Source organism: Cibotium barometz, chromosome 30, assembly GCF_041138505.1.
Source record: "Cibotium barometz isolate CiBa-2024 chromosome 30, ASM4113850v1, whole genome shotgun sequence".
NCBI lineage: Eukaryota > Viridiplantae > Streptophyta > Polypodiopsida > Cyatheales > Cibotiaceae > Cibotium > Cibotium barometz.
In genome coordinates, this window is record NC_141075.1 from 24,953,773 (window position 1) to 24,978,424 (window position 24,652).

Here is a 24,652-nt window from a genome sequence, read left to right on the forward strand (position 1 = left end):
GCGCATACCTTGATGATGGCATTGCTCACATGCGTGGCAATCCTACTGGGCCAGTCTATGGGGGGATCAAGAATTAGTGATCGGTTGAGAACTTTAAGAAATTCAGCAAGTGCTAAAGATGAATCCAAAAACTGAAAGATCTGGACGGTATAGAGTAGGAAACAAAGATTGAGAAAAACGAGGGGCTTAGCAACAGAGAAACCGATCAAAGAATAGAAGGGATCAAGTAGAAGGATTAGATGAGACAGAGACACGAGTAGATTCAAGCTTGCCAAAATAGGCACATGAGATTCCTAGTGCCAAAACATGAAGAGCAAAACAATGAGCTAGATTAGGACAAGCTACCTCATAAAAAGCGAACTAGAAGAACAAAGGGTGATGATAAAGGTCAAATTGGATATGCCCTACTATGCAAGAGAGAAGAAAGCAGATCTTGGAATCCACATTTAAGCCTTTCAGAATTGGGCTAAGCATGGAGAAGATGAAAGAAGAAGAGCTAGAAATTTTGTAGCCATTAACGGCCGGGGCGCAAAATTGGACTATCTACTTGAGAAGCTGCCAACTTACTAGCAAACAAAGAAAGCATTTATCAAAAGACTGAAGGTTACAAGCAACCATGAAGACCTTGTATGTCAACAACTGGAAGAGAATAAGCAAGGAAAGAGTCTTGTCATGGACATAGCAAAAAGAGTCGAAAAGATTCTTGTATATCAACAACTCCAAGAGTTTAAGCAAGGAAATAGATCTATCTTGAAGTTTGTAGAAAGAATTAAGAAGATTTGAGGAAGACCTGCCAATATTCAAAGCTCATAGATCTTGGTTCTCATGAATGGAATTAGTAACCAAAGAGTTAAGAAGTATGAGCGCTTTGTGAAGGCTACGAAGCTCAAGCAAGGACATAAGGGAAGAACAAAAGGGAGTTGTCAGAAGAAAGAACCAGCAAGAGACCAGCTAAGTCCAAGAAATAAAGATTTCAAAAATAGCATTAAGCACGAATGGAAAAGAACCAGCCCCAACAAGCTTGTAAAAAATGAAAAATATAAAGAGGTACAAGATGAAGAGACAAGAATGGTGAGACCAACTAAGTCCAAGAAATAAAGATTTCAAAAATAACATTAAGCAAGAATGGAGGAGAACCACCCCCACCAAGCACAAATACAAGATGAGAAATGCAACTAGGTATAGGATGATGAGACAAGGATGGCGAGACCTGGAAAAGTGCATTGAAGACCAACCTAGATAAAGAATCAGGTTGGGAATCTTAGAAGAAGAAGAAAGAATTAAAGGACCATAACTGACATCCTACTTACTACACATGCATTAATTTAGCAAGGCCCATGCTCTATAAAAAACCGGTCATAATGCTTGTCGAATTATTATAATTATTTAAAAATTTTGTAGGCAACAATGCATACACAATGGAGAAGTCTAGCTATCTCGTAATCTCCATTGATCCTAGATCATGTAGACATGGAGCATTAATGAGAAAGTCGCGCAAAACTGGATTGTTTTGTCATCCTAAGCAGGTGTTCACACATACATATGAATAAGTTTACACATACACACAAACGACATGAACACACATGTGAAGACACAGAATACCCAACAATCCCCCGCTTCTTGAAGCAGCTTTTGAGGCTGTCATGTATCAAACATTAAAAAGCTAGAGATCTTCACAAAGGGCTTCTTGTACTTCAGTGCAATCATTTATTGTAATGCATTCATATCATGTGGGGTGGTAAAATTCACATAGCCGCTGTTGGAAGCAGTAAATCCGATACCATCTGATAGTCATGGCGCCTCATACGCTAAAAAGAAGCTACTACCATGAGATTGCCAGGTGTGTTAAAATTGGAAAACTCTGCCGCACAATAATGAAGAAGATTTGAGTGTCCTTAAGATTTTTCTGAAGGAAACTCTGACAATGGAGGATATCCTTGGGATTGTGAAGGTGGAGTAAAGCGTGATGGATAACCCGGTGGAGACACAACAGGTCGTGATGGTGGAGTAAACCGTGTTGGTGGATAACCTGGTGGAGATACAACAGGTTGTGGTGGTGACGACCCTCTTTGAGGTGGATAGCCGTGTGATACTTGAGTTTGTGGGTAGTTCTGACCACCTGCTCCTTGATATTCAAGGGCGTCCTGCTGGCCAAAAAAACCATGACTACTTTGTGACAGAGGTTGGCCTGGTGGTTGTAAGTGGGAAGCTGCAGGTGGAGAATATATTGGGGGTCTTTGCCATGGAGCTCCTTGGCGTGGACCTGGAGGAATTTGTGGAGAGCCTGGGGCTCGTGGATATCCAAACTGGACTTGAGAAGAAGGGTCAGGAGATCCTTGATATGGGGATGGTGGAGACTGAAAGAGATTTGGTGGTGGTGTATACCTTACTTGACTCTGTAGAGGCCCATAGTTTTGAGAAATTTCTGGTGTTGAATGTTCTGATGTGCCGTGTGGTAGAGGATAACTTTGATGCATGAAAGAGTGCCCTTCAGGGCCTTGCGGTTGGGATCTTTGAATGCCTGGAGGAGATTCTCTCAGAGGACCCTGTGCAGTCGGGTAACTTGGACCTAGAGATGATGGATACCTTGGTTGACCTATAGGTGTAGGGTACCTAGGGACTCCTCGTGATGGGAAACCTTCAGAACCTTGCAAAGGTGGTGAGTATCTTTCTTGAGCATTCTGAGATGGAATATTTCCCTGTGATGGCGAGAAATTCAGAAGGGGACCTTGGAGATTTGATGGAGGAATTGGAGAAGTTAAAGGGTATCCTTGCTGGTTTTGTGGTGAAAATCCTCGACCACGGGAAGGTGCTGGAGGAATTGGAGAAGTTAAAGAGTATCCTTGCTGGTTTTGTGGTGAAAATCCTCGACCACGGGAAGGTGCTGGATAAAACGGGGGACCTTGTGCTACTTCAGAACCAAGGAGATGCTCCGGAGGGGGGGGAATTGCAGCAGATAAGGGGTATGCTTGCTGGTTTTGCGGTGAAAATCCTTGACCACGAGGTGCTGGATACATTTGGGGACCTTGTGTTACTTCAGAACCTGCAGGAGACGACTGATACTGGTTCTGTCGTAAAAATCCTTGCCCACCTGGAGGTGGTGACTGCACATAGCGGCCTCGCACCCCTTCAGGACCTTGTAGGGGAGGTGCTGGAAAAATTCGGGGATCTTGCATTCCTTCAGAACCAAGAGGCTGTTCTGGAAATGAAGAATATCCTTGCTCATTTTGTCTATGTAAAAGTGGTGGTTGCACTTCAGGGTCTCGTACTCTGTCAGAACCTTGCAGGGTTGGTGTATATTGTGGAGGAGGACGAGGAGATTGGGCTTGTATTTTGGGGCCTCGTACTCCTTCAAAATCTTGCAGGGGTGGTGTGTATCCTGGAAAACCACGAGGTGGAGGCTGCATATGAGGACCTCCTACTCTTTCAAGAGCACTCAGAGGAGGTGGTGGTCGCACATTAGGACCTCCTACTCCTTCAAGAGGACCACGAGGGGGTGGTGGTTGCATTTGAGGACCTGTTACTCCTTGTGGGGGTTGTGTGGGTATTGGAGATCCTGATGGGGGTTGCATGTATCTTGGAGATACTTGTGGTGGCTGTGTGCCTTGTAAAGTCTGCCCTGGAAAGCCCCGTTGTGTGAGTATTGGAGATCCTGGAGGGGGTTGCATGTACCTTGGAGATACTTGTGGTGGCTGTGTGTCTTGCAAACTCTGCCCTGAAAAGCCCAGAGGTTGCCCTTGCATGTGAGGACCTTGTAGTCCTCCAGATCCTTGTGTATACCCTAAAAACCCTTGTGAACTCTTCGATGGAAATCCTGAAGGACCTTGAAGAGATGGCTTCTTCCTGCCTATTTCTTGCATTTTTCCTGTTCGTGATGTCTCCGGAACCCTGGTACCATTCCCTGTGCTCATTGCCGGGAAAGACCTTTGAATAGGCTGTATATTCTCCTCTCTGTGCCCTTTACCAGGGTTTAGTTCACTGTCAATTTCCTGTTCATGCTTCACATCTTTCACCTGCTCTGCTGCATCAATTTGAGGTTGAGGTTTGGGGGGCTTCTTTTTGACTTGTCCAAACTTTACGTGTCTTAACATCACCCAGGCTTGGCGTGCTTCCACTCTTGGCCCTTGTTCTATCACAGCAATATCCTCAATCTGTTCAAACACATCTGAATTAACAAAAGAAAATGAAAACAGGTCGACTTTTTTTTTTTTTGTCACAGCATTTTGTTCACTTACCAGCGGAAAAATTTCATCGATCATTTTCTGTTGTTCCAGTTTCTTTTTTTCGTCATCAGAGCCCTTGAAAATGGCCACAAACTGTGCACCACCAGAAACAGAAGTTACCTTCACAACAAAGTTGGAAGTTGCAATTCTTTCACATACATATAAGCTCCAAAATTCACCATGTCATTCCGAAAGATATTTAGAAAAAAACAACCATCCATCACGCTATTGCCTTTCTTATTGACCAGGTCAAGTGCAGTTAAATCTGACCATGATAGCATGGTTGATTTTCAGGAAAATTTCTACAGACATGGTGAGAGAAGAGTTGATTTTGTAAGCTCATTTTTTCTGTGCCCATCAAGAGGGACAGTTGCACTCTTAGTGGGAAAGAATTCGTGTCACCAGCTATGTCAGAGATATCCTTCGGGTTATCGATTGCACGTCGCTGCATGTGACATAGATTTAGCAAAACCTGGCTCCAGGGCCGCAGTTCAATGTGTGTGACCAGGACACAAGATGACGTGTGGCTAGATCAAGAGATGTCTTGATCATGGCTCACCATGTTTTGAGTAGATTAGATATGACTTGACTATGGTTTTGCTGTGCACGGCAACAAAGTATACATCAGAGACTTTCTTTTGAAAGTGGTCCAAAGCTCTGCAAGTTCTAAAAAACTGGACAAAGGATTGTCTTGTGCATTCTCACAATCTGTCTTGTACAATTAACTGTACACTTGACCAATCTTGCATCTGTTCCATCTTGCATTGTCTAGTTGAATTAAGTGGCTTAATAAGATCTCTTCGGCCATGCTCCCATTTATTGCAATCAAATCTCCAGCTTTCCACTACTTGATACACGTGAGGCCTTGGTATTTACTTGATTGACTTGCAATGGCAGGTAAGGTGCCAAATGATCATGTGTCATCCGTGTGGATGCTACATCTTCACAAGAAAAAGAATGGAGAATTTGAGACAGCAAGTATGACAACTTCAGGAAGAAATTGTACAGTTAAAGGCCTTTCATTCCGACCCGTATGACCAAGAGCTTATCACAGCAAAGAGGAGCTACTCTTTCAAGCTTCTTTTGAGAAGCATGTGGAGAAGATAGAGCTGATCCTGCAGAGTTGGCTATGACATATTTTCTCTCTAAAAGAAATATCTTTGAGAATGCAAACGGGCAATCCTCCATCTATGGATGTACAAACAAGGCTATAGAGCAGCATTGCAGCCTAAGTCAAGACTCAAAATCTCTGCAAGAGGAGTACTCGGCCACTTTGAGGCACAAACTATCCCATTATCATAGATGACCGGCATGCGGTTTCACATCAAACAATAAATTATGTCTGTGCTCCAGGGAAGAGGGCCTGTGAGCACTCCTCGTGAGGATGAGGAAAAGAAGAACATCAAGGGAGAACCATGGCACACTAAGCAGCCTAAGGAGTTGAAGTCAGGGGAAAAGGACATCGAATTTGAGTTTTTTTTTTTTTCAAAAAAGGATCATTAATCAAAAGAAAGAGTCTGTGTGATGCAGACTCCAACCCTCCACAGAGATTGGAACAATACAAAGAAACCCTCATGAGAGGTATATACAACTTAAAAACATGAGGAAAGGGGGAGGTAGATTCTAAAGTAGAATGCATTGGTCCGGACTATTGAAAGGAAGGAATACCAAAAGCCTCCAGTCGGGTGGTCAGAACCACCACTCACTAGGGTCCCACTGAAGCCACACCAAGGTGTGGCTCTCCCAAAGTAAACGTCACCACGCTAGATTGTAATGAGTTATGCTACACACACGTGTTTGCTCCTCTGTACATCATCTCTGCAAAAGATGAGCCTGTTTGGAGGTGGTTGCACAGTTCTGACGTGGCATTTTGTACCTCCACATAAAAAAATTGAAGCTGCAAAAGTTGCCACAATTTGGGGTCTTGTGATTTTGAGGTTTCTGAGCTTCCTAGCATTGGATTTTTCATGTCAACAAATTACATCTGTAAGTCCAAAATCGAGGCTTTTTCCCACTCTTTCTTTCGGGTTCTTGAAACAGGTTTATGCAAGTGACTACATTTGGTGGCAGTTTGTGCTCATTGTGCCTAGCGGTTGCATACATGATATTTGTGCCTCTTGTCAATTCTTGTTAGTAGTGCATTTTGCAAAATGCCATAGAATGCAACTGATGTATTTGGTTTATGTCCCAGGAGGACAAACTTGATGGGAGAAAATACTCCCTTTTTTTGTTTTTTCCCCGATTCGACCTTGGGCCCAAGATCCTCCCGTAGTTATCATTTTCATCGCCCGTAGGTGCCCTTTATCTGTCCATAGGTGATGCAGCCGAGGAAGCAACTTCAGGGGTTTTAACCCCAAGGCCTAGTCTGTAAGGCCTCCCAAAGGATCCCCTAGTACACAAGTATAAACAAGGTTAGTACAAACATCATAGAAGGGTGTAGGAAAGCTCACCACATAACCATAGGTTGCGTCCGCAACCACCCCCAAGCCAAGGGCTAAGGTTCCACTGCCACAAGCCAAGAGTCAGCCCTAGCATCCCATACCACCAGAGCCTATCCTAAGGGACACTGGGCAAGACCGCTTGTAATCCGCCTTGTCCATGGCAAGAGTATGACTACTCAAGTCCGGCTCAAACCAATAACAATCAATAACAATAATAACCCATGGCCTCACTTATATAGTGATAGGTCTGACTCCCACAGATCCATGCCAATTTGCCCCATAGAGAGCTTCGGCATGCACATCTATGCTCTATCATGTGTGTGGCCAAAGTCTTGGTCAAACTCTAACCAATAGTGAGGTTATCACAATAATAACCCATGTTTCACTTCTATAGTGCCATCTGTTGCTATAAATAACCATCCCCTTATAAATAGCCAATACACATGGATTTATTAATAATAGCCTTAGCCGCCCGTATTAGCTTGCTTCTTCTAATCCCATGGCTCCCCTAACCTTGCTAGATTAGCACTAAGTACCTACCATACTTCCCCTCCTCACATGTATCCACTCTTGGAAACAAAATCTGTCTAAGAAATAAAATTGGAAAACAAACCTATGATGTAAACTAGCGACTGTCTCCCAAGTTGAGTCCTCCTCTATCCTATCTTTCCACTTAATTTTATACTCCGGGATCAACTTATTTCTAAGTTGTCTTTTCTTGAAATTAATCACCGTTTCCGGTTCATGTGGAGCATAAGATAAGTCCTCGACCTCAACTAGCTCCTAAGGAGTAACAATACTATCCTCAGCTCCTAGAAATTCTTTTAGTGAATTGACATAAAAGACTTCCCCTTCTAAGATATTCGCACTCTTGGAAATAAACACTGGAAACTCCAACTACATCTGACAACTGACTCCGTAATTTGGTTCACCATGTCTGCAATTTTCACTTATAATTTTGTCATAGAAACTAACTAAATCTGTAGCCATTGTTCCTACTACAGCTATCTCGGTGGAACTAGAGGCAGACTAACTCGAACCTGAGTCGTGAATGAACACATCTTAAGTTCTCGATAGCTATCCCATCAGAAGCTAAAACATCTGCCTTGACGGAACCCATTTCTCAGAAGAAGCCATAAACCCCATACAAGTTGCTAATGTAACTATTTGGCCCTCCTAGTTCTCGATAGTTCCCACACATATGATACATCCAAGCGTCCCATACCACCAGAACATACCCCATATGCGTCCTACAAATCCATCACTTCTCATCTTCCAAGTCTTTCGAAAGATTAACAAAGGATCCTCGCATCCCATACCACTAGGATACACTCCATACAAGATCCCGTTTAGACATAAGGTCAAGTCGAGTGATCAATTCCTTCCCAATCTCGTCTTCACACAACCAGACTCCCACCCGAAGGATGCTGACTTTTAGGTTAGTCCACCACATTAGTCTGCTCTACATGCTATTCTCTCTTACTTCCTCCCAAATCGTGGGGCTACCATAACTGTAGAACATTTGTCTATGGCAAACGTGACCCAAATAAGATCATGAGACTGTCATAAGTTTTAAACACTCATCCATGAAAATCCTACCTTAAGTAATACAATGTCTATAGCAACTCCCTCACACAAGGCAATCACACCTACATAATGTGTTGGCCAGATCCTAAGTGTGGCTACCACACACAAATCCTATGACCCTCAATTTAAAATCGACAAGATAGTCTTAGGGAACGCTACCTTTACCCAAATTAGCACCATTTCTCGGAAGAAGGCATAAAACAAAAAACAAAACAAAAAACTGTAATTGCTCATTAAGGAGCATTTAGGCACTCCGACATGGCCACGATAGAGGGAGTGCTGGGGATCACACAAGAACTAAACCCAATGGCTATCATCTTCGAGCCATTGAAATCTATGCCGCCACTTCACCTCCCCATGCCATTGGCCATGCCTATAACAAGCGTGTCATCGGGTTTTACACCCCCTGTGACGTCGATCCCACCGGGCTTGGGTTCCTTGCCTAACATTTCCGCAAGTCTTATAAGTACCAACCCTTTCCTGGATACCCACACCTTGGACATACTAACTAGTCTAGGAAGGGGAATGGCCCAAGGACTCAATGAGTCTCTTCCAATAAGAGTACTCACATACGACCTCAATGATCCATACAAAAATACGAGGGTACAAATTTTCAATTATGGACAAATATGACGGAACAACATATCCTGTTCAATTCATTCAAATGTTTGAATAAAGATGTGAAGCCTTTGGAAATCCCAACTGCTCCACTAAGGTACATGCGTTGAACTTATTCTTAGAGGAAAAAGCTAGTCGATGGTTCATCGCATTGATGCCGACGATCAAGGCCAACTTCAAAACCTTGAAATCAACCTTTATACATGGCTTTTCCAGACAAGGTGATCGATGGAGTGCAGTAAAAGAACTCTATTCAATTGAGCGTCAAACAAATGAATCCATTAGAGATTTTATCCTTCGGATAAAACACTTAGACTCGCGTTGTGAGTCATGGGAAAAATTAAATGATGTTCAATTGAGGAGATGTTTCGTGATGGGCTTAGAGAATAACAACTTACACAACTTGATCATTATATCCAAAATCCGAAAACATTCGATCAATGTTGCAAAGAAGCAATACGTTTAGATGACAACATGCTAGAAGATGATCATGCTACGAGATATTCCTCATCTAAACCAAGTGAAGCAATGGCAAAAGTAAGATCGATCTCAGAATTGACATTTCCAGAATTTTATGTAGCCTTGCTTAAAACCTTACAACAACCATCTCTAAGAGAGGATGAAAACCTTCAAAACCAGACATCCTTAATGCCTCTAAAAGTGTGGAGCGAAATGTCTTGTGTTGAATGCAATCACAACGACCATCCCAATCTTCTTTGTGCATACAAGACACATGTTCTTCTATACTGCATATATTATATGTCGCATGGGTAAACATAATGAAAAACTGACAAACCAAAGAAAGTCAAAGAATGAAATAAGTTCTAGTACATCACTAAGTGAGGATGAAACAAGTTCTTACTCTTCACTCAGTACACCACATAGACCAATCAAGAAACTAGAACCCACCCAGCCACCCCATATGAATAATGATAATCACATGACATATGCGGAACGTAAAAAGCAAGCTCAGGAGAGTATGCTTAGCTTGGTTGAATGTCTTACAGGGTCATCGGCTGTGATTGAGCCTCATAATGCCAATTCTAAAAGAGTAACCAAGATACAGAGCCTAGAGGAGTACCACTTTCCCTTTCAAGAGGAAGACATACTCTCTACAGAAGAGATATTTGAGACAGATTGTACGAACTATAGGCTTCAGAAAGCACGTGAGGAATTCGATAATTCCCTTACAAGATTAAAACAATCTCTCAAAACCTTATTCAGAGGAATGCTCTTCTCTCATCATAAAGCCAGTATCACATCGGCACTTGCACCTTTAATGGCTCAACCTGAGTTATACAAGGACATAATGAACTACATAAAACAGGATTGTGAGGATTCGCAAGTTTCCAAACAGCTCTCATTAAGAATTGTCACAGGACCAAGTGTGCCAGTGTACGCATTGGGTACTCTTGAAAAAGCTGAGACCCAAACAGAGGATGAAAGTGAATGGGAATAAAAAACAAAAATAGGATCTGAAGCTGAAACAATAACCAAAACACCCATGGTTCCTTTGGAAGATTCTATCATGGTATGGTTGGATTTCCGTTCAGGCAATGATGTTCAGCGCAAACGCACATTAATTAGCCCCCGAGCTAGTCATAACATCGTGACAATAGACACTTAGTGTCATTGGGCCAACCTAAACTCATTACTACAAACAATAGTCTTGCAAAAGGAGCCAATGAACAAAACATTGAAGTTCCAGGTTACTTTAGATACACTACTCAAACAATTGATAGCGATATGGAATTCACATTTCATGTTACCCTAGATTTCCTTGAGTATGATGTCGTCTTTGGTGGACCTTGGATAAGTAAATCGTTATATTCACTAGATGAATCCACGTAAACAATCACCTTGAACGCTCTTGTAGGCTACGTACAATTGCTATTACGGGAGGAAGAAACCTTGTTGCAGGAGCTAGAACTTCCAACATATCTTACTGAAAAAATCCCTAGGATTTTGGTTGGATTGGAAATTTCAAATAAAATCACCACAACTCAAGCACAGCTTTATCCAACATGAGAACATAATCTCATGACTCTCGAGCTATGGGATTTGTTAGGTCAACCAACACTCATGGCACATCTTGAAAAAATTACCTTTACACAAGACTTGAACATGCCATATTTGGGGTACTTTGAACATATGATGTATATTGAAACTAACCCCCTCACTTGCAAGTTTTTTGTGGTTGGTTGTGTATGTTGAAAGAAGATTTAATCTTGGGATATAAATGGACTGTTGCTACCCAAGCACCACTGTGCTTTGCTAGCGATAGAATCATCATGATGGTCAACGACAAAAAGTTGACAATACCATACTGCGAGGAAGAGGATGCAACTTTAATGGATTTCTATGATGCTGAACGCAAACGGATACAAGCCTCTTCCACAAAAGCCCCTCTACACAAGGACCTACGAATTGCGTCAACGACCAACTCCGATAAAGCATCAACTCCTTCAACCCCATCCTCACCTATGAAGTTCGATGCCAAAACCTCACAATCAACAGCTATTCCTGAAGAAGTTCCCAGAGCCCTACCATCTATCTCTAACAGGGAACTCAAAGGAAAGACCTCGAAGCCTATACATTTTCATCGACAAACCTCAACAAAGGAGACAACCACATGCTCAAAGACCTCGTCATCGACAACCACTCCACAAGAGACTCTAACCTCATCATTATCAACAATGCCCATGAGACTCAAACCCATAGCCTTAGCACCAACCAAAGTCAAGGAAGGTCCCAAACCTTCCACATCAACCCTAAAGAAAACTCCACCAAGACTCCCACAATCACGATATTTAATAGTATCAAAATAAGCCATTGACAAAGCTTGTTTATTCTCCCCACACAAAGGTCTTCAATACGATCACGCGGATGCGATCACCATCAAAAAGGGGAGACTGTTAATCCATTTCTAGGATTAACAAGAGCTACCGCCATTATCTTACATCAAGGAGTCACGCTAGATACACCAAAGAGTCATACATTGATGATATAAAGCAATAGTGTCCAAAGCTACAACTTGGACGGACGCTCGTAATGGTGTGACGGAGTATTTATGACGATTTCTGCTTCAAGAGCGTGTGGTACCAAGTTAGGATAAAGTCCTAAGTGATGTACTTCATGGATATATTATGAGAGTAGTCACTGTAATAGCATTAGGCCTCTTATGAGCCTAAAGTGCCCGACCGGCCATAGTTTAAGTGAGTATGAACACTTATGGCCATGTATATAAATGAATTTCTATCATAATACAACACTCTCCCATTGTACAATTGAGTCTTATTCTTGCTAATCCTCTTGCTAATCTCTCCCTAATGCATGCTAGTGAGTGTGTGTGAGTGAAGTGAGATGCGAGGAGGGACGAGGTCCCGTAGTGCAATGCGACGGTGTGACAACGCTCGCGGGAGACGCGGTGGAATTGCTTCTCAAGGAGTTGTAAAGCTTGGAGACCTCAAGGGTTACGAGCTCGGCCATTAGAAAGATCCTCACGACAGTTGCGGTTCCCTAGGTAATCTCTTTTTGGAAGTGTTTCAAGGAGGGTTAGGGTGAGCCATAACAATGACATCCATCATCAAAGGAGCAAATGGAGTTTTGGGATTCAATTGGCATTAGCAAGGGATTCTCTTCCACATAAGAAGACGGAAGTGGCTCCAACATCGCCTCAGGAGGTTCAGAGTTCCATGATCAACGGAGAAGGTATGTGAAAGGATTCCACAACGGTTATTCAGGTTTTCCAAGCAGATTTATCATCATTTGCCATGCAATTCCCAGTGGAGAAGACTTTGGCTCAAAGGATTCAACTCCTACAGTCCACCTCAGTCCCGACAGAAGAAGTCAAAGTGGGGCAGTGGTTTCAGTGGAGGAGGATCAGCAGAGGAGTCGAAGGGTTGTAAGGTGTACCACCTAGCATCAATTTAGCAGAGGGGAATGTCACATGCACACCCAGTTGGTGTTCAGGTGACATGGCATTCTTAGCATTCATATGCATTAAGCAAGGCATTCATAAGCATTAAACAGGGCATTCTTGGGTATTAACCATGGCATTCAAGCATTTATCACAGCATGTACAGCAGTGTATCACCTACAGCAGTACATAAGGTATTAAAGGCAGTTAGGGCATTCAGCATATCAGGCCGACAGCCTGTGGAAACAACCGATAACAGCCAACAACAGATAAAGAGGCTTTTTTGGCATTTATGAGCCGTGGAGAATCCAATCAACAAGTCGACAACAGTGTTCTGCCCGACTAGCAGCAGCATTCCATATATAAAGCAAAAGCGCATCATTCATTCATCAATCTTCTTCTTCTCAGCGTTTCCAGCTTGAGGAGCAAGGGCATCACTCATAGGCAGCATTCAGTCATAGACAGATTCAGCCAGCCTCTTGCCTCCTACATAGAGGAAAGCCAACAGCCAAAGGGTGGACCTCAGCATTGGAGAAAGGAACACTCAGTCGTCATCATCATTCAGCATCTCTCTCTTCCCGAGAAGGATACTCATCTAGGACCGGCATAGATCTATTCTTAGATCTCATTGTAACCATCGCATTTAATATAGATGCATTGCATTTGCATTGAAACCATTCTCTTTCTATGAAGTGTTTCTAAGTCAAGTTTAGTTAAGCCTAAGGTTGTTTTACTATGATCAACCCCTCACATGTCACATCTTGCCAAGGGTGTGCAAAATCTGAAAATGAAACATAGAGAGAAAATTGGTCATCCTCATATGCTTCTTTGAAAGTTTGGTTTGCATCAAAAAATACCGCAAACTTTGGTGATTGGTCTTGACTGTAAATTCAGCTTCCAATAAGTAGCGTTTCCATATTGTAAGAGCATAAATTACAGCCAATAGCTCCTTCTCATAGATGCCAAGAGAAAGCTCGACATCATGCAACTTTATGCTTTCATATACAACGGCGTGTCCTTCTTGAATTAGGACAACTCCTATGCAACTGCCACATGCATCACATTCAACACTGAATGGCTTTTGTAAATCAGGAATCACCAAAATAGGTCCCAATGTAATGGCACTCTTGAGCTTAAGAAAAGCATCAATTTCAGATTTTGACCATTTAGACAGCCCTTTTCTTGGTAAGTTCATGCAATGGTGAGGTAATAATGGCTTGGATCTTTGCAAAATCCATTCACATGCCATCTTTTGACACACTGTGTCCAAGATAGTGTATCTCTCAGAGGAAGAATTCATCTCTTTCTGCTATTAATCATAAGCTTATGTTTCCTCAATTCATCAAAGACCACTTTCAAGTGCATCTTATGATGTTTCTCATTCTTCGAAAACACCAAATAGTTATAGAAAAAGACACATGTAAATGCTCTATGATTTTTGAAAATTTGGTCCATCATTCAATTAAAGGTAGCCGAAGCATTTGTGAGACCGAATGGTATAACCAAATACTCATAGAGACCAAAAGATGTGCGAAAGGTTGTCTTGTATACACCTTGAGGCATCACTCTCACTTGATAACCACTCTTGAGATCAATACGACTGTAACATAAAGAATCATCCAATTTGTCCAAGATATCATCAATCCTCAGAATAGAAAATTGATTCTTGATGGTTATCTTAGTAAGTGCCCTATTATCCACACACATGCGAAATGAATCATCCTTCTTGTGCATAAGAAGGGGTGAACAAAATGACAAAGAACTTGGTTGCACTACACCCTTCTCTAAGAGTTCACCAATCTGCTTCATAATCTCCTCTTGTTGGCAAGCACACACAATATGTTGGCCTACTAGGAGATGAACTACCTGGCACCAAATCAATACAGTGATCCTCTGGCCGTAAAGGAGGCATTTCATATAGCAATGCATTGGTAAAACAATCTCTATACTCACTTAGAAAATTCAGCCTATCATGATTAAGAGAATCTACATGCACATTGCTACGTTCCACATCATCACATACAAAAACCAAGTACAAAGAAACACTCTTTTCAATGCTTTATTGATTTGTACATAAGATACAACACAGATAGTATCACCCCATTCGCCTACATCTATAAGATGCTCTCGGCATTTGAGGCAATGTGACTAAATGCCATCCACAATTGCTCAATTCGAGAGGAACTAGCTCCTTGGCTCAAAATGTGAATGGCATATTTTGAAGCTCAAGAGTCCATGCTCCATAAGACTCCCACTATAAGACAACACCCACATTGCATCTCTCTCTCTCTCTCTCTCTCTCTCTCTCTCTCTCTCTCTATGCACATCTGCTGAACCAAATCTTCCTTGCCTACCTCTATAAATTGATAATTGATCTTTGATAGACTACTTTGGGAAGAATCTGACACCAAATTTCCCAATACTTTCTCCCAATCATCTACGACCTCCTCAATAGTCTCTTGGCCGCATCCTTGGAACTTTGGATTTAGCACAAAACCAACTGCATGCAAGGGTGAATAATAGTTATCCCATTGAGTTTGGGAAAGTGCTCTCAACTCCTCTTGCCTTCCCTCATTAGGCTCCACCTCTCTAATGCCCTCTATTATTTTGTCCATGCCCTCATAAACCTTGCCAATGCAAGGTTGCTTGCTGCCCACAATCCTTAACATGTCAATGATGGCCTTCAAAACAACATTGAGATGGATCTTGGATCACATTGTTGTAGCATGCTCTACCTGTAACTGAACGAGAGGTGGGCCAATTAATCCATTGATCACTCACCAGAAGCAAACCAAGCTTTCCCATCGGCCTATGCTATAAAAACATAATGTCCGCCAATGCATGCTTTCCCCCTATGTGTGCTCCTTCTCACCAACAAATGCCTGAGAAGTGAAAGGTGCCACCGTAAAAAAGTGCTCCTGTCGTGACCACAGCGGCCGAACCCAAGTGCCTATCTCATTCTCAAAAGCAATCCTTCTACCACCACAATGTCATAATAAAATACATGTTGATTCTAGAAAACACAAAAAAGTGGGAGGAACAAACACACTTTACACGTGAAAATCTAAGAATAAGGGTGAGGAAAACTTACCCATGTTTCATGTACAAGATGAGGGTCGTGAAATCTGCCTCCAAGCGCTTTTGTCCCACGGTTGAACAAAGGAGTCAACCTCTAGCTTTTTAAAAAAGAAGGGGCATCCCTTCCCCCTCTAAAAAGACAGGGGGAAGGGAGGCATATTGTTTTTTCTTTAAAAAGACAAGCGCCTCCCTTCCCCCTGTAAAAAGACAAGCCCCTCCCTTACCCCAGTCCTCTTAGCTACATTCACATGTAGAGACCCTGGGATCCAAAACAATCCTATGATCGACCAACCATCATGATGGAAGACCATAAAGTAAACCAACAAAGAAAATATAAACGAAACTTACCCTGATGCTTTCTAAATCATGTGTCTCCCAACATCTAACTTAACTGTTTAACCACATGAAAGGGAATCAAGAACACTTCTAAAATAAAAAGAATTTCTTTATGCATCTATTTATGCATAAAAATCAATTTTTATAAGAATATATAGGACCAATGACACTTCGATCAAATGAGTTGCCTTGGGCTTGGTCTTCGCCTACTCCAGACAACTCCCTTTCATGTAACCCTTCTGACCGCAAGTGGAACACATGCCCTCCCGAAGGTTTTGCTGGTGCTTTTCATCCTTCTTCGGACTAGGCTCACCCAAATGTTAGCTACACTCTCGAGAAGTCTCTAGTGTGAACAGGATCTATCCATGGGTACTTTTTACCCTAACTAAACATGGGTTTTTCCCCCTCGCACTCCAGTGTGTTGGCCTTTTAGGCTTAGGTCTTTTATAGTATACATTGTACTTTCACATTATTATTATCAAGTATATTTCCAGCACTCTCTCCCTCACTCACGTTTTCTCTGTTCGAGCTATGTGCGTGTGCATGTGTGTGTGTGTGTGCGCGCGCCCGCGCGCGCGTGCGTGTGCGCAAATCTTCCCCATATCCAACAATGGTATCAAAGCCGGCATGTTCCTCGCCATTGCCCTGCAGCTACCATATTAGGAGGGTCCACTCTTGGGACTAGTGATTCTGCTTCCAGTGAGAATGCACCACACCTATCCCTTCTACACAGGAACAACTCAAATGGGATGCTAAAGATGTGCAGGCTCATGCATTGATTGCTCTCTCATGTGGACGGCAAGTCATTCCTCATATCCAGTCATGTACTTCTGCTAAGGGTGCATGGAATATACTTGCCTCGTTGTATAAGATCCTCAATGAAGCTCGTGTAGCTTATCTACGAAAAAAGCTTGACACAGAGCATATGACTCAGGGTGATTCTATGGATGTATTCCTCACCCGTGTTAAGGATTTGAGAGAGCAGTTAATCGATATTGATGAGGTGATATCTGAGAGTTCACTTATTTCTACTGTTCTCAATGGTTTGCCTAAATCCTATCAAGCTCGTGTAGCTTATCCACAGAAAAAGCTTGACACGGAGCATATGATTGAGGGTGATTCTATGGATGTATTCCTCACTTGTGTTTAGGATTTGAGAGAGAGCAATTAATCAATATTGATAGGGTGATACCTGACAGTTCACTTATTTCTACTATTCTCAATGGTCTGCCTGAATCCTATCAAGGATTTGCTACTATTCTTCGGCTCTTGACGAAGAGAAATTCAAATTTGTACACATTTGATGATTTGGTACCTCTCTTGTTACAAGAAGAGCAATCCCAATCAAACCGAAATAGCATGATTGTTGCAAATAAGACATTTGCAACCTCTTTTTGTGGCAAAGGGAAATCTGGGACATCTTCTAGTACTAAGCGCAAGGCTCCTCAATTCCTCCTCCATCAAAAGAGGATTGGGACAAGAATAAATGGTGTAACTATTGCAAAAAACCTGGCCACGTCATTGAAGAATGCAAAAAGCGTATTGCGAGGGAGTAAAAGAAAAAGCAACAAGGCTTGGATGCTACCACAGATGACACTAAGGAAGAGGCCAACTTGGCCCTCGATGGCTATGCATTGCTTGTCACATGTAGTACTCTGTCTAAGCCTTCTTCTTGTATGTCAGTTTCTAATGCTAATTGGTACTTTGATAGAGGTGCTACAAAGCACATCACTTCATGTAAGATGATGTTTGCCACTTTGCAGGATGCACCTAAAGGTGGTAGTGATGTGTGCTAATAATGTAGCGTATGCCATTATAGACATTGGGAATGTAGATTTGACAGCATGCAATGGTGGCATTTTCACTTAACATGACACATTGTATGTACCTGGAATTCGTAAGAATCCCATCTCTATATCTGCTCTTGCTAAAACTGGGTTCAAAGTTCAGTTTTCTAAGCACTGTTGCTCAATTCGTGACCGTCGAGATGTGGCTTCTATTGTCATGTCTGGTACATTGGACAATGGTTTGTACAAGGTGGATATGTATGACAAGATACAAGAGTGTCATGATGCTATGACTGTCTATACCCCTACAATTCTACACGACACTCAGTTGTAGCATGCTCAATTTGGTCACCTTAATTTCCCATCCCTTATGTGGTTGCAAAAGCAAAACATGGTTCTTGAGTTGACTCCTTTGCAACTCCCTATTAAGCATGTATGCGAGGGTTGTTAACTTGGGAAGATGCATCAACATTCTTTTCCCAAAGATGCCACTATGTGAGCTACTCGATCATTGCAACTTGTCCATAGTCATGTTTGTGGCCCAATGCAAGCTCCATCTCTTGGGGGACATCTATATTTTGTCACTTTCATTGATGACTACACTCGATTGACTTGGGTGTATGGCTTGAAAGCCAAATCCGATGTGTTTGCATCCTGCCCACGCTTTTTTACCCTTGGCTGAAAATGCTTGGGGAGAGGAATATTTATAAAATGAGTTCACAGCTTTTATGCAGTCTCGCGGCATATCTCATCATTGTACTACACCTTATACTCCTCAACAAAATGGTGTTGCTAAGAGACGTAATTGTACACTTATGGAGATGGCCAGATGTATGTTTAAAAGCAAGAATTTGCCAAATAAATTTTGGCTTGAGGCAGTCATGTGTGCCCACTATGTGCTGAACCGTTGTCCCATTAAAGCCTTGAAATCTAAGACAGCTTATGAGGATTGGAATGGCAGAATCTCCGTGATAAAGTGACACATGAAAGCATTTTTCAACCTTATCTAGCATTTGTTCCTTTCAAATCCCTATCCACCCGAAGGGAAGTTCAAAACCTGTGAATAGAATTGAATACCTTCACACGATGTCCACGATTCATGAATTGCTTTGCTTTCTCCACCTTCATTTTCAAGTCCTTTGGCTCCTGTAGCAATACACAAAATCAGTCAATGTTGGTCACCTCTCCACTACCAAACACACACTCCACTTACAAAAAGAGAGCATAAACCCACGATCGAATATGTGAAACTCTTCAGATTGGGCACAGCGTCTCACTGTTTTGGAGGTGAAGCGGAGCTCCTTGACATCGTTCAGACGAACCATATCTCCCTAGTATGCCAAAAAATGGGCAAAAGCCAGTGCACATATAAGCTCCAAAAATAAGAAAAGTCTTATCAGCACCGCACCAAAAAATGTGATGTGTCTAGGGATCCGTGTAAATGCGTCAATTCTTGTTCACAGAAGTATCAATTCAACAAGTTAAATGGATAACAAGCAGTGATTTTATAATGCAAACAAAGTATCAAAAAATTCCTTGATGAATGTGACAAAGAGGATGTCCTTAACATCATCAGTTCAAAGAACATTACCTGAAATGGACAAAAAACATGGTAAACGCAATGATTGCTACTTGCAAGATATCCCTCCTTTACAGGAGCATCACTTCGGGGTTAAAAATATAGTGTATGATAGACCAGAACATCAGGTATGTGCATTGCCAGGATGGAGAGCAGTAGCAACTACGTGTGGCTGAAGGAATGCAGCCTAAATGATCTCTTTACACAAAAAGGGTGTCATCTAGAAGGCTTGTTAATGTAATTAACTGTTCTACAAAGTTATTGAGAGGTGAGACCTTACAAATTCTCTCTTTCCCAGTCATGGATCATTCTCACGTGAATTGAGGTGCTAATCAGTTGAAAATCAATTGAATGAAAACTTCAAGAGTAGCTTCAACCACATCTCCCCTTGCATCTATGGCTAACTATAGAGACCTGTTGTATAAAAATGTGATCCAATAACCAGACACATCAGCACAACTCCTAATGCATTTCACACCTCATGATGCAACAACCTACCCCCTTAGGACACCTAAGCAAGGTGGATTAACACAACAAAATGGCCTTCACAAAAAGAGAAAACATCAAAAGGTCCACGCATACTTCTGTCGAGAGACGCAAGTTTGACATCATTGGCTGAGTTTACGCTTTTAGAAGCAGCCCATACTGATAATGAGACTGACTACTTGGCCCTCTTGTTTGGATTGGCTTGGTGCAAAGTGTTCTAAGTGGGAAGCTTCTTGTCAAGGAAGATTCCATGTTTGTTGTGCAGCAGCAGTAGTGCACTCCAAAGAATTCTAGGTCATGCATGTATCCGATTACTGAATTGTCATTGCAAGCTATTGTCTGAATGGGTAGGGCAGGGCACTGACAGGCAGGAATGCAGCCAGCACGTGTTACAAGGGGGGCATGCAGAAACTAAATTGCACACTAAGGTACTACACATCCTTACAAGCAGAAACCTTGTACAACTTTTCAAATTATAGCACAAGGAAAGCTATGCAACAAAGATTGTGTATCCAAAAAACTGGGTGAAGACATCAAGCATTACAATCAGAGGGATAATCAAGTGATGGCGGGAATAAAACTTGCATCTGACCTTCTTCTTCTTGCGTTCTTTTTGAACTTGCTCTTGCCTGTATTCCTCCTTGTGGAAATCAAAAACCTTGCAAACAGGAGGCTTTGCCCTACCATCAACCTGCAACAGTTTTTTGTTCAGCTAAAGAGCTTAAGACCCAAACATATCCACTCATATTAATAACTAATAAAAATCTGATGTTACCATTTTATTCCAAAAGTGTCTAAAAATTCCAACAACCTATTGTTTTCTCACAAATGAATAACTATGCCATTTCAAAGGTAAACCCACCAAAGACAAGAATCTCCTCCTGATGAGATATAATTGACAGGTTTTGAAAAGGGATAAATTCCTACCTTATTTCCAGTTAAGAAGAAGGATAAGACATCGATCAAGAAATGAAGACTAAACACTCTCTCAAGCTCTGAAACACTAAGCAATGAAGAATGACTACTCTGCCAAGGTCCTTTACACTTAAATTACATTGTTTCCTTGGTACAAAAAACTTTGTGATGGGGGCTTTTAAAGATTTTTTCTAATGCAAAATGTTGTTAATGAAATGATACACAATGACCTCACTATTCTATGTGTATAAGTAGATGTGTGTATATGATATGTATAAATGTGTGTGTGTGTGTGTGTGTGTGTGTGTGTGTGTGTGTGTGTGTGTGTCAAAGCCAGGCCAATGGTCAACAGGAATTGGACTGAAACTCCTCCTACTTCCTCGGAGTCTATGCCTGATGATGGATTAGGGGTGGGGTGACTTTGGTCAGCAGTGGTTCGAGGAGCTGATTCACTGCATCCATTATCGGGTACTCATGTTTCTGTTGATGCCCCTATTTCTGACCTTCCAGAGTTTGCTAATGTGAGCAGTCAGTCATGGCCTAGCCTAGTGCAGCCATGCAGGTTGAGAGTTGAATGGTGGGACTTTCTTGCAGTTTGTACATTTGTATATACCACTCAAATGCATTACGTACAATGTTCAAGGCCTCTGCCATGTAAATAAATGGAGGCTAGTGTGGGACTGCAGATGAAATTGCAGCGTGTGATGTGTTCTTACGCCGAGTGCATCCATTCTCTCCGCGGATGAGGCAAATTTGTTAGAGATGTCATTTACTGATGAGGAATTGACAGCTGCCTTGGCCCGATTGGGTCGCTTCAAATCCTCAGGATGGGATGGGCTTACAGTTGAGTTCTTTGCTGAGTTTTGGGATGATTTGAGCCGTTAATGATGCCTGGCTTTCTAGTGTGATGCCTCTCTCATGGAAAAAGGGTTTGCTGCGTTTGCTCCCTAAAAAACCGTTGTGTGAACGTCTATCAGATTGGCATCTTGTTACTCTAATGCTAGTGGTTTATAAGTTGGTTTCTAAGATGTTGATTCTCCGGTTGTCCCACATTTTATATGCTAGTTTGCACCTACCCAATATGGTTTTGTGCCTCACAAGCAAATTCTTGATAATATTGCTAATACTTACATTATGCCAAATACACTAGTCAGAATGTTCTTATCATGCAAGTAGACATTGAGAAAGCTTTGATACCATTCGATGGGATTTCATTGCAGCCATTCTCGCCCAGTTAGGCTTCGATCGTCGCATGCAACATGTGGTGCATTGGCTCTATGCGGATGGCTCTGCTCAGTGCCTGTTGGCGGATGCTCTTTCTTCCTCTTGGACATTGGGCTGCTCCGTCTGGCAAGGCTATCCTCTCAATGCCTTGCTATATGCTATCGCCACTCATCCGTTACTACTATACATGGATGATTTGGTTTCGCAACATAGTGGTTGAGTACTTTAAGTACGGTGCCGTATGGTACGTGTACGGTACGAGTACGTAAAGTACGCATCAAGATAAGTACGTTCACGTTTTTTAGTATGTATGTATGTAAAATAAGAAATATCTAGCATCCCATTAAAAAATAGCATGAAAGACAATGGTGATACTGAAATGAAAACTAATCTATTAACTACTAAGCAATGACCACTGACTAAAATAGTTGAAAAAACGGGCCAAATAAGTTTTGTACATTGAACCTCATATTTGGTACGAAGACCTTATCCGTACGAGGTACGGTACATATGGAACGGTACGGAAAGTATTGAAGGTACTCATCGGATGAGTACGGGTACGGAATGCAACTATGTTTCGCAGCAGTGCTTGCATGGCATTGATATTCCTAGGGGGATGCCTTTTCTTAGCCACGCTTATGCTGATGATTCCTTTTTCTTCTTGCGCAATTCTTAGTCAGATCTTCAACAGCTTATGAAAGCCCTTGATCTGTATGGTTTGATGACGGGGTTAAAAGTTAACTTTGCAAAATCAAAACTCCTGCCTTTGCATGAACGTGATTGGCATCGTTTCTTGTGGCCGGGCCTCTTGCTCCCTCCTAATCATGTGGTGCAGCATTTGGGGTACCCCATTGGTTGGAACATTTCCTTGGCACAGGAGAGACAATGGGTGCTTCAAAAGCTGTAGCATAGGCTAGACTACTGGAAACTTTCCACTTGGCCACTTCATGTTCGCCTTCAGATTGTCCAGTCCATCATTATGGCTTATTTCCAATTTCATCTACCGCTCATTCCTTGGTCCTCTTCGGACATTCAGCAATTTATGTCCAGAGCGATAGAATGTCTTTGGCGTACCAAAACTGACCGCAAGGCGGTGCGTCTTCTCAAATGCAATTATGTTTGCACGCCAAAGCTGCATGGGGGTTTGAACATTCTCAACATACATGTTCATGTGCTTGTTCGCAAGGCCATGCTCTTGCCTACTTTCTTGGAACAGCGTCAACCCTGGACACTCATGCTTTCTCACTTGTTTGCCTCTCTCAAGACAGCAGCATTTGGGCACTGGACACCAGCTATCCCGGATGTTATTTTTGGGCATTTTCAAGGCTGCATATCCGGCTGTCCATTTTCTACCCGTTTAATTTCCGACTGGTCTAGCCGCCCTCCGGATCCGGGTAACTCACTTCATCAGCAGAGTCTACACTAGAGTCAGGTCTTTGATTCCCCTTTGGCACTTTTTCAGCCTCATAAGGCTTATTTTCTGCATCGCTTGGGCATTTCTCTAGTGAATGATGTAGTGGATGACAGTGGTTGCACACTCTCTTTTCCACAGGCCCGGACACGGTTTCATCTACGGATGCATCATCGGCCTATATGGCATGCTATCACTGATTTGCTACAGCCTTTTCAATCAGTGCCTCGCATGATTTCTCCTCTTCCACTGCTTGATTGGAAGTTTGATCGGGGACTACCAGGTTATTCCACTTTCTCTTTTGCTGATCTGTCTGCCAAAAAAGCCTACCATCTTCTTCTTCCACAACCATGGATTCAAGAGCATGGCAATCATTTCTAGCATTTGGATAGGCCGCTTGGGTGGTGGAAAACATGTCTTCATCGAATATGGAAAAGTAAGCTTCCCCTCAAGCGGCGCATCTTTCTGTGGTAATGTCTGGTGGGGGCCCTTCCAATGGGTGTCCATTTGGCTGCCCGGTGTATTGTCTCCTCAGTTTGCCCTCCTTGCTCACATCCGTGCGAGACGGTTCAGCATCTTCTCTGGGATCGTCCTACCGCTCGAGATTTCCTCGCTTGTTTGACAACTCTTCTCTATGCTCGGTTTCCCAGGCTTTCCTTTGGCAGGCACTTTTGGCTTTTTGGTAGATATCCCTCTACCCCCAATTATGCTCTCTTTTTTTCATGGTGCCGTTATTGGGCGTTATTGAGTTTATACCATGCCCACAACACTCAATTGTTTGGGCACACTTCGGTGAATGTCTTCGCCTTTTTCAAATTTTCCTTGCTCCAGTCTCTCCAGGATGCCCACTTTCTTGGAGACCTTTCCACGGCCCAGTTGGATGTGTGTGTGTGTGTGTGTGCGCGCGCGCGCGCGCGTGTGTGCGTGTGTAAGCGCTGCTCCGAAACCAAAGCATCCATGTATAGCAGTAACGGATGAGTGGCGATAGCATATAGCAAGGCACTGATAGGACAACCTTGCCGGATGGAGCGGCCCAATGTCCAAGAGG

General features: G+C 42.5%; 1 protein-coding gene across 3 annotated transcripts in view; it reads right to left on the reverse strand.

Moving 5' to 3' along the window:
• Nucleotides 1-1,370: 1,370 nt before the first annotated feature.
• Nucleotides 1,371-24,652, reverse strand: part of LOC147621312 (uncharacterized) — a 76,967-nt gene continuing 53,685 nt past the window's right edge. For all 3 annotated transcript variants that reach the window (XM_086824037.1, XM_086824038.1, XM_086824039.1), the window contains 5 exons: nt 20,647-20,745; nt 19,267-19,320; nt 19,067-19,135; nt 4,236-4,316; nt 1,371-4,151 (listed from right to left, as the gene is read on the reverse strand). In XM_086824037.1, the coding sequence (XP_086680163.1) occupies nt 1,896-4,151; nt 4,236-4,316; nt 19,067-19,135; nt 19,267-19,320; nt 20,647-20,745 (2,559 nt within the window). In that variant the 3' untranslated portion in view covers nt 1,371-1,895. The remainder of the gene's footprint in view (nt 4,152-4,235; nt 4,317-19,066; nt 19,136-19,266; nt 19,321-20,646; nt 20,746-24,652) is intronic.